We start from the raw sequence: 10,894 nt of genomic DNA, 5'->3' as shown, positions 1-10,894 counted from the left end.
TAGTCTTCCATTTTGCACTGATGTATTTGTAAAAATTTTTTTGTCATCTTTAACAGCAGTAGCCAGATTGAGCTCCAGATGAGCTTTGGCCTTTCTAATTTTTTTCCTGCACAGCCTCACAACATCCTCATAGTCCTCCCAAGTGGCCCGCCCTCTTTTCCAAAGATCATAAACCCTCTTTTTTCTCCTGAGCTCAAGCCACAATTCTCTGCTGAGCCAGGCCGGTCTTCTTCCATGTTGGCTCGTCTCTGGGCACGTGGAGACAGACCGCTCCTGTGCCATTAAGATTTCCCTCTTGAAGAGCGCCCAGCCTTCCTGGACTTCTCTGCCCTTCAGAACTGCCTCCCAAGGGACTCTACCAACCAGTGTCCTGAGCAGCTCAAAGTCAGCCCTACGGAAGTCCAAGACTGTGGTTTTACGGATCCCCCTCCTGGCTTCTCCAATAATAGAGAAGTCCACCATTTCGTGGTCACTCTGCCCAAGACAGCTCCCAACCACCACATCTCCCACCAGTCCTTCTCTGTTTGTGAAGAGAAGGTCTAGCGGGGCACCACCCCTGGTAGGCTCACTAACCAGCTGCATCAGGAAGCTATCTTCCACGCTCTCCAGAAACCTCCTAGACTGCTTTCTCTGGGCTGTGTTGTGCTTCCAGGATATGTCTGGGAAGTTGAAGTCCCCCACGAGAGCAAGCGCTGATGATTTTGCAACTTCTGTCCGCTGCCTGTAGAACTCCTCATCCATCTCCTCATCCTGGTTCGGCAGTCTATAACAGACCCCCACTGGGTTGTTTGCCTTGTTGGCCTTCCTGCTGATCCTAATGCATAGGGACTCAACCTTATCATTCCCAGCCTCAAGTCCCACGACATCAAAACTTTCTCTGATATAGAGAGCCACACCACCACCCATTCTGTGCTGCCTGTCCCTTCTGAAGAGCTTATAGCCAGGCATTGCAGCACTCCAGTCACGAGAGTGGTCCCACCACATCTCCGTGATGGCAACCAAGTCGTAGCCTGCCTGCTGCACGATGGCTTCCAGCTCCTCCTGTTTGTTACCCATGCTGTGTGCATTGGTGTAGATGCACTTCAGCTGGGCCATTGCCTTCTCCGCCGGCCTTGTCATTGTTCCCTCTGGCACAGCTCCAACAAGCCTTGTTTCAGCCCCAACCCCCTTCTTACCTAGTTTAAAACCCTCTCAATGAGCCCTGCCAGCTCCTGGCCTAGGATCTGTTTTGCCCTTACAGATAGGGACCCGTCTGTGGCCATCAGGCCAGGTGCCAAGTAAAGCACCCAATGGTGAAAAAAAAAATAAAAATAAATAAAAATAAATAAATAAAATAAAATAAAATAAAATAAAATAAAATAAAATAAAATAAAATAAAATAATCCTGTGTTGGCACCAGCCTCTGAGCCACGTGTTTATCAGGTGGGCTTTCCGTGTCCTCTCTGTACCCCTCCCTGCCACCATAGGGATGGATGAAAACACCACCTGTACTCCTGCTCCATCCACTAATCATCCCAGCCCCCTAAAGTCCCGTTTGGTAGACTTGAGGCTTCTCTCTTCAATGTCATCACTGCCAGCCTGGACTATTTAAAGAGGATAATAGTCAGAGGGGCGAACCAGTTTGGGAAGCTTTCTGGCACTGTCCCTGATCCTGGCCCCAGGGAGGCAGCAGACTTCCCTATGGGTAGGGCCAGGCCAACAAATAGGGCCCTCTGTTCCCCTGAGAAGAGAGTCACTCACAACAATCACCCTTCTTTCTGTCCTGGTGGAGGCAGTCCTGAGCCATGGAGTCACTTCCTCGCCCTAAGCATCCTCCTGGGTGCTTTCTACCTCTTCCTCACCTACCCGTCTCTCAAGCTCCAGGGCCTCAGCTCTGTTGCGTAAGGGCACCTGGGAAAGTGGGGCTGGTAGGGGAGGGCATCTCTTGCGATGTCGAGCAGGGACCTGTCTCCATTCCTCCTCAACTCCCAGGTCCCCTAACTCTGCCTAACGGCGACAGGGCAGGGGGTCCACCCCCATTTGGGGTGACTCACCTGGTACCTCTCCTTGAGGCTCTGCAGGGAGTTGCTCCACCAGTCTATCTCCTGCTTGCACTCCCTGATAGCCCTCAACCTCTCCACCTCCTCCTTGAGCTCTGCCACCAGGTGGACCAGGTCGTCCACCTGCTCGCACCTCACACACACGGTATCTCTGCCGCCCTCTGAGGGCAGCAGCAGGCTCTGACACTCCCTGCATCCAGAAACCTGAACTGCCTCATTTTTGAGCGGGCAGTCAGTCTGGGTGGATACAGACTTCCTAGGGAGAGCTCTCTGTGCAGAGTCTGATGGTAGACTGTGTAATGGCTCATTATTCTGGTAATTTACCTCTGAGAGAGCACACTCTCTTGTTTTTACACTAACTAAACCACTAAAATATCAGTGCTTTTATCTATTAAGTTGATGGAACATCATCAAAATATTACATAAAACAAACACATTTAGTATTGTTCAATTAAGATACTGTAGCTCGGATTATTATTTTTTTTTTAGAACTGTCTTTACACAGTGTGACCTTAACCATTAGTTTTATATGTATGGCTGTGTGTAATGAAAAGCAGTGAGTCCTTTAGGCTGTGCACGCTGTGCATGTGTTTCCCATCGCAGCAGCAGGATCTGGACAATGAAGTCACTTCTCTCCTCTTGGTCATCGTCATTGCACGAAACTTTAATTTTCAGACCAGCTAATATATCAGAAACGGCATCAGTTCACTTTTGCACTTTTTGCACTCTTTTGCACTGCTTCCTAATGAGCATAACAAAGATCTATTATTTCAGACTAGATAAATTAACAAAATATGTGTAAAGAAGTTGATCTGCAGCTAGGGCCTTGGGAATCGTCTCAAAATTTCTCACCTGCCTTGAGTTAGCACAGGATAATTACGGAGATATTTAGTTGCTTGCTTCTATCTTACTGCATGATACCAACTCACAGTATCTACTAATCTATGTACCGAACTGTAACATTAATTCTACCCCTCACTGGAGTTTCTGGGTAGCTACCTGTAACACTTGCAGCATCAGCTACACAGTTCTGGAAAATTGTAAAAGCTATTCACCGTTTGTTTGCAGGACGCAATTACTTTAATACATCACTCTTTATTTATTTATTTATTTATTATTTTTTTTTCCCCAAGCGTACGTTGTTCTCGCACAGGAACTTTCTCCTCCGGGTTATTTTTAGGGCTGAAGTTTCAAGTGGCACAGATCCAAGCGTGTGCAAACCTGTTCACTCATTTTGGAAACGGTGTTTAGTTAAAGGCTGTTGTGTTTTCTTCTCAGAGCTGGTAAGTGCGTGGGCAGGGCTTTGGCTCGTAGCAGCAAGCCTGAGAAGCTGGAGTGTCAGTCGCGTGAAGACGATTTTATTTAAACAAACGCTTGGGAACCTGTTTTCGTTACGTTAGGGAAGGTAGCCGTGACGAGGTGAACCGCAAGGCGTAACGAAGGGGCGCCTGGCATTAACCTCACAAATTAACCAATAATGTACCAATTACTTATTTCACAGCCTCTAATCGGGACAGCAGCGATGGAGCGATAGCGAGGCGGAACTAGCCCGCGAGCTGACCCGCCCTGGCTACTGAGCCGCGCTGGCTCTGACGGGAGGCGCTGACGAGCCCCCGGGCCTGCCAACGGCCGCCGCAACCGCCATAACGGCCGCCCCCCCGCTCAGCGCCGCGCCCCCACGCGGAGGGCACCGTCCCCGCCCCTCCCCCCCCGCCACGCGCCTCTTCCCCGCTCCCACCCGCGGCGGCCCCTTTAAAGGCAGCGCGCGCCGCGCTGCCATTGGCGCGGGGGCCGCGCAACAACAACAGCGTGCGCCTCGCATCCGGCGGCGGGGCCAATCAGCGGCCGAGCTCGGCGCGCGGGGGCCGCGCCCCGTCCAATGGGGAGGCGGGACGGCGGCCTCCTCCCGCCCGGGCCCATCTCCCGGGGAGCGGGGCGGGGCTCCGCCTGCTGCCGGCCCGCCGATTGGCCGCGGGGAGCTGCCACTCCGTGACGTGGCGGGGGCGTTCGCTGATTGGTGACGCCCAGGCGCGAAATGTAACGCGGGAAAACCCAGGGTGCGGATCGCGCTGCGGGCCGGCGGCACCGGGACCGGCAGCGGCACCGGCAGCGGCGCGGGGGCCGCCGGGCAGAGGCGCGCGGGGCGCTATGGCCGCCGCCTGCTGCTGGTGGCGGTGACCTCGCGGCTCCAGCTCCAGCAGCGAGGAGGTCGCGCGCGCGCGGGGCAGGCAGCGGGACCCCCCCCCCCCACCCCCACCCGGGCGATGAGCAGCGGCTGAGGCGCGCCCGGTGCGACCGCAGCAGCCGCCCCCCAGCGCGCCCTCGCCGCCGGTTCCGCCGCCCGCCCCGATGGCGGAGCGCCCTCCTCTCCCTCCTCCTCCTGCAGCAGCAGCGGCGGCCCCGCCGGTGATCTTCTGCCAGGACTCCCCGCAGCGCGTGCTGGTGTCCGTCATCAGGACCGCCCCCGTCAAGCCGTCCCCGCGGCGGGGCGGTGGCGGCGAGGAGCCGGCGCCCGCCCCGCCCGTGCCCACCAGCCCCGGCTTCAGCGACTTCATGGTCTACCCCTGGCGCTGGGGCGAGAACGCGCACAACGTCACCCTCAGCCCCGGCACCGCCACCGACACCACCGCCTGCTCCTCCTCCGCCTCCTCCTCCTCCTCCTCCACCGCAGCCGCCGAGCCCGCGCAGCAGCCCCGCGGCGGGGACGAGGAGGAGGCCGGCAGCACGGACGGGGGGGGCGGCGGCCACCGGCACCTCAAGGTGAGGGGCGGGGGGGGGGGGTGAGGGGGGGCCGCGCCGCCGCCGCCGCCCCCGCGCGGTGAGGTCACTTCCGCGCGCGCCCGCGGAGGGAGGGGGGGGGGGGGAAGGGGGGGGGGGAACGGGTGGGGGGCGCGCCCCCCCCCGCAACGGTCGCGGGTGGCGGTTAACGGCCGCGCTGCTGCCGCCGCCTGGTGACTGCCCGCCGCGGCCCCGGGCAGGGTGAGGGGGGTGTAAGGGGGGTGTGGGGGGTGTGGGGGCGGCTCCCCCTCAGCGCTGTCCCTGCCCCGCCGCAGGACAGGTCCCGTCGCGGGCGGCCCCGCGCGGACACGGTGCGGGACCTGATCAGCGAAGGGGAGCACTCGTCCAGCAGGATCCGCTGCAACGTCTGCAACAGGGTGTTCCCGCGGGAGAAGTCGCTGCAGGCGCACAAGCGGACACACACCGGTAAGCGGGGGGCGTCCCGCGGCCGCCTCACCCCCACCGCCCCTGCTCCTGCCCGTCCTTCCCAGCCGCAGTTAAAGTGTAGCCGTGGGAGGAGAAGGTATCTTGTAAAGCCCTTCCTGGCCCGCACAGCGCGATACTGTGTGGCTGGAGTGCTGGGTGAAAAGTTGAGATGCTCTCCGAGTCGCTGTCCGCCTCTCCCTCCTGCCGGCTGCTTGCTTAGAGTCTGCTTTCTGCCGTGGAGGTGTCACGCTAACTTAGCTCACGCTAACTTAGCGACACGCACACACAAAGCAGCTCCAGAAGTAACATACAGTGAAACGGAGATCCAGCGCCAACTCATTCAATACCCTTGTGAACTAGAAATTAAAGGGAAATGCTGTTTTTCATTCCAATCAAATACATTTTCCTTCAAGCTTGTGTGTTTTGTTGTTTTGTTTTGTTTTTTTAATATGCTGTGAGCTATCGTGGTTCACAATACCACACAACAAAGTGAAAAGCTGGCTCCCACAGTCTCTTTTTCTGACTCTAAGGCAAATCTTGTTACTAACACTAAGCACAAGTTTCCTCATGCTCTTTGGTCAAAAGATGTTTTCATTTCACTTGCTTATGTTAGGTGTCAAACTTCCATGTTAGATATGGATTGCTTAGTTGAGCAGAACTTAGCCTGATGTTACTCCAGTAAGTCATGGTTACCCTCACTTTGTCATCCTTTCTGAGCGGTGGTGGCGTGGCACACCTGTGATTCTCTTGAGACAGAGAGAAGATATCTGAATTCTTCAGATTCTTCATCTGAATTCTTCACATTGAAGTTTGCATGGAGCAGTCGTTTTTGAAAGCTGGTTGGAGAATGCTTTTTTGGCTGGCATAAGCTTATTTTGATACTTTCACTTTTCCAACTTTTTCCAAATAATTTACTGAAACTATAGTGAGATAACCTGCAACTTCATACATTGCTACATTGTTGACCTTGGTTATTTTACTCCAATGTAACCTATGGTAATGATAATATATATACATATATATAATGATATCATAATATTATATCATTTATATCCATTATGCTATATCATAATATTAGATATATCATATATACTATGATATAATATTATTTTATGTATAATATATATATATATGGTTACAACCTGAATTACATTACTTTAATTATTTCACTTTGTATGTTTCCTGCTCTGTAGGTGCATAGTTTCATGGGACAAAGGTTGTGTAGTACTCTGCAAGGGTCTTAAAAAAAAAAGCACATGGAAAACATATAACTTCATTTCTATGGAGGAAAAAGAGTTATCCAGTAGCATTGAATATCTCTGTGGGGTGAGAGTGGATCTTGGCTGTCTGGTACACTAATGCTTTCTGAGTAGACAAGAGTGCCTGAGTGGGTAAATGAAGAGCTTGCTTGTGCAAATATCAAGCCAAGGATGACTAGTGGATACTATGACTCCTCTTTTATACACAGCTTTCACAAATCTGTTCTGTTATTATTTTTAAGGTGAAAGGCCTTATTTGTGTGACTACCCAGACTGCGGGAAAGCCTTTGTTCAGAGTGGGCAGCTCAAAACTCACCAGCGTCTTCACACAGGGGAGAAGCCTTTCATCTGCTCAGAGAATGGTGAGCCAGAGAATGACCCGCGGCTTTCAGAGTTAGGGTCAGCCTACTGCTGTAAATGTGTGCGCATCAGCAATCTATCAAAGCTTTGGCTCTTAACTTTGGAAGAGCTGCTAGAGATGAGAGTAGCTAGACAATCTGCATCAGCATCCAAGTGTGAATTGAAGGTCTGCATATGTTACTATATAATGTCACTAGTGATGTCTGTTGATACTGATGTATAAAATGACTGGGCGTGTTACAAACCTTGCCAAGTAGAACTTGTTTTCAACTGTATCTAGGCTCTTCTAGAGTGAGGAAAGGCTGGATTTGGCAGCCTCTTCATCCCACAGATATTATGGTTGCTCAGCAGTTGACTGCTTTCCTTACCGTGTCTTTCATTGGCATTTTCTGTTTTTAAGGCTGTCTGAGCAGATTCACTCATGCAAACCGTCACTGCCCCAACCATCCATATGCCCGCCTGAAGAGGGAAGAACTCACTGACAGCCTGAGTAAAAACCAAACAGCTGACAATAAAGACGTGGCTGAGTGGCTAGCAAAGTAAGTTCCCATACGGTGTGATCTTTGTCTAGATAGTCATAAAAGTGGCCTGAGAAAACGCTTTATTCTTAGGAGGAGAAAAACAAAAGAAAACAAACCAGAATCAGCTGTGCCTCTAGCATTACTTGTTCCAGCCTTGCCTGTCCTTTAAGAACTATTGACTCTAAGTTATGACAAAGTTCCTCATGAGAAATGTCTTCTTTTTTTTTTAAATTTTATTTTCTCTGCTTAAATGTGTGTTTTTGCTTGAATAACACTTGATAATAACTTGTTAGTACTGCAGCCTTCCATCTGAATTTGCATTTATATGAGGGACATGGATTGTGTGTGCACACAGGTAGACTGTTGGGGGATACCATGGAGCAGAATGGTCTGTCACAGATGTTTGCTTGGGCACTTCCCTTTTTGGCATTTTAAATGTAGGTTTCTGACAGCTTAAATACTACCATATAAGGGCTGAAAGATAAAACAAAGTGCAGTGCTCAGTCGTGTGCCAAGTTTAAAAAAAAAAAAAAAAAAAGCCCTTGAGTCTTTCTTGCTAGCTTTGAATGGGTTGGCACATGAGTTGTATGTATTTCAAAAACGTTCATCACGTTTGATTTTCTAGATACTGGGAGACTAGAGAACAGCGTGCTCCTGCTTTGAAAAGTAAAGTAATCCAGAAAACCGATCAGGAACAGCAGGACCCAATGGAATATTTTCAGTCTGATGAAGAGGATGGCGAAGAGAAAAATAGTGCTCGCTCAGCTGCTCGCCGCCGCCGCCTCCAGGAACAGCGTGAACGTATGCATGGTGCTTTGGCTCTCATTGAGCTTGCAAACCTAGCTGTGGCACCACTCCGGCAGTAGATAGGGAAGAAGTTTGCCTATACAAATTACTTCCTGGTGGTACTTAACCAGTTAGATCCTGGGCATAAGCTAAGCACCTTATTTGCTTATCACAGGCTGCTATTCTGTAGAATTTATGAAGAATGTTGTTACCCCATAACATGGGGTGAGAGAATTGCACTTTTTGTAAGGGTAAAGATAGATGTAAAGTTTCTAAGTATTTTGTAAATATAGGGCTGCATAATGCAGGGTTAACAAAATACATGTGGGAAGCTAGATTTTGCAAGGTTAACTCATTTATTTGAAGCAGTTTTCACAGGAAGCACTAATCACAGTGTTTTCACTAATCAGTGTTTGTGATTAGCAGAATGGTACACGTGGCCAAAGAAGGCTGACAAAAAGAAAAGTATTTATCTGAACTATTTAAGCAAATTTATATAAAGTGGTAGGTCTGAAGATACTGTAAGCAGCAATGAAACCACGTTTTTCTAAATGTCAGTTTTACCTAGTATCACTGAGGTGTAGAGGGCAAAGCTTAGTTATTAAAACTTGTAGAGGGGAAGAAGCTGCTTCATGCAGGTGAATTATAGAATAGTTCAGGATCTTCGCTGTGACTGCTCCAGGTATGAGGATGACTTTGCTCTTTTACGTGTTCTGGTTTGATCTCTGGTTTGAATTTATTGGTAGCACTTGTTATTCCTAGCATATGATGTTAGGAACTTTTGCACATTGTTGTGTTTATCTGAAAATGATTAGTCTTGCAAAGTCTAGACAAAGTTAAACAATTGGTGATATTTTTGTCTGATATTTTTTGGCCCCGTAATGATTTGGCACTTGTTTTCCTTAATAAGGGGGTGTTTACAGGGTGGTAAGGATTTGTAGTAAACTATTCTAGATCTCCTATTAGCAAACACTAAGTTTTAAAGTCTTGCTTTTACATGGTTACTAGCAAATAGAAGCCTCCGTATTTTCTGTGCATAAAGCCACCTTATTGCTTTACTTACGGATAACATGCCCATTTTGTGTTCACTAACTTTAGCACAGCTATCAATTAAACACTGCAGGAAAATATTCACTATACAACTAGAAAATAGGCTTCCAAAGATAGTTACAAGTGTGTTAACAGTGTGATTTCTTGTACGTCCCAAATAAATGAAGTTACAGAACGCTGCTTAGTAATATCAGATGCTGATACAAGATGTTTAGTGGGATATTTTGTTACTTCATGAATGTTGTATACTTTTTGAATACCGTCGTCTTATGGTAATCTTGTTCTGTATTTTGCTTGGAAGGCAACCAGAGATTTGTAATATGCTAACAAGATGTTATCTTCAAATTGAACTTTTTTCTTTTTTTTTATTTTTGCAGTTGAGCTACTGCTTGAGGGGATATTAATAATTCATTTACTGACCTGCTTGCTTTTAACTCTTCCTTCTCATTGAAGGTCAGGAAATTCAAATGAGAAGGGAAGCCACTTTCCCTCTTGTTTAAGCAAGAGGAAAATAGCATTTTATTAATCACTTGATACAGACTGACTAGATGCCTACAGCTGTTCCAGAATAGTAAGTCTATTTTTCCACCAGAAACTGCAAGTGTTGTATTATGTTCTTTGATGGTTGATAACCTGTTGTGGTAGAAAATTGTATTAACTGTGTTTGTTTAACATCATATGTTCGTGATGCACTTGACTAAGGAGTCATTGAATATTTAAACAAAAACCACCAACAACAAAACAAACAACAAAGATCATGTTTGTGGAATGTAATTAATTTTGTACCAGTTATACGGTTTAACTTCTGTTTTCAGCTGGCATCAGGCTCATTTATTTGTTTTAAGTCTTTTTGGGCTTAAAAGTTTGAAACACTTTGGAGTCATTGTGGGCTCCTTAGTCTATGTAAAACTGGTAATTCAGGGTATAGATTTAGAATGTGACAAATTGGTTTTGACTGTTCAGTTGGCTACATGCAAAGACTCTGATCTCAAAATGAGTCCTGAGTGTAAATCTGTTGTATTACCAAGTTGTAACTTAGAATTGTTTGAGTAGTATTTCACTGGGCTCAAAATCTTCAGCCCTGTTGTAATCACCAGCTGGTTGCAGGCTGAAGTCATAACTTCACTGGTTGATTTTGTTTTCTTCAATCAGCTGTAAGGTTTTGGACAACTTGCAGAATATTTCTTTCAGTATGACAAGCATGCTGAATTCTACTTAGCTGTAGAGCAGATTCAGACAGCTCTAGCTGTTTTGTGTAGTGACAGGTTTGGGTTAAGAAACCAAGTTAAAAAATTAAGGTGTGGAAGATTGCTTTTTGTATTATAAAGAAGTGATTACACACAAGAATCTTGAAGGCTAAATTGTTGTTTGGCATGACAACAGCAGAAGAGTGAATGTGCCGTTATTTCAATAGATGCTTTAAATAAAGAGTTGGTTTAATTTTCAAATCCTGTGTATGTGCGTGCTGTTTATAGTAATTCTTAGTATTTCCATCCCTCCTTGTTCTTATAACCCCATCTGCCCGACCTGTGGCAGAACAAAGAGGACCCGTGTCCCTCCTCTTTTCCGAGGAGACGGCTCTAAAACAAAGCAAGCCGGTGGCTCGCAGCTCGGGGCTGGCGGCGGCTCCGGGGGAGGGCTTCCCGCGCCCGGCGCCTCCTCAGCCGGCTCCGCC

The 10,894-nt window shown here is 48.3% G+C and overlaps 1 protein-coding gene across 1 annotated transcript; it reads left to right on the top strand.

Annotated features, from left to right (window-relative positions):
• Positions 1-4,062: 4,062 nt before the first annotated feature.
• On the top strand, positions 4,063-10,667 carry ZNF367 (zinc finger protein 367). The gene is made up of 5 exons (XM_068667040.1): positions 4,063-4,799; positions 5,093-5,243; positions 6,745-6,864; positions 7,263-7,401; positions 8,009-10,667. The coding sequence occupies exons 1-5, from the start codon at positions 4,389-4,391 to the stop codon at positions 8,247-8,249; spliced, it is 1,062 nt and encodes a 353-aa protein (XP_068523141.1). The 5' UTR covers positions 4,063-4,388; the 3' UTR covers positions 8,250-10,667.
• Positions 10,668-10,894: the final 227 nt, after the last annotated feature.

Source organism: Anas acuta, chromosome Z (assembly GCF_963932015.1).
Source record: "Anas acuta chromosome Z, bAnaAcu1.1, whole genome shotgun sequence".
Lineage (NCBI taxonomy): Eukaryota > Metazoa > Chordata > Aves > Anseriformes > Anatidae > Anas > Anas acuta.
This window is presented reverse-complemented; position numbering and strand designations above follow the sequence as displayed.

What these genes read in the sequence shown, in the direction of transcription:
- ZNF367 (XM_068667040.1), top strand. Translation starts at nt 4,389, where the DNA reads ATGGCGGAGCGCCCTCCTCTCCCTCCTCCTCCTGCAGCAGCAGCGGCG. An exon ending in GCACAAGCGGACACACACCG is followed by an intron (nt 5,244 to 6,744) that starts GTAAGCGGGGGG and finishes ATTATTTTTAAG; the next exon opens with GTGAAAGGCCTTATTTGTGT. An exon ending in GTGGCTGAGTGGCTAGCAAA is followed by an intron (nt 7,402 to 8,008) that starts GTAAGTTCCCAT and finishes TTGATTTTCTAG; the next exon opens with ATACTGGGAGACTAGAGAAC.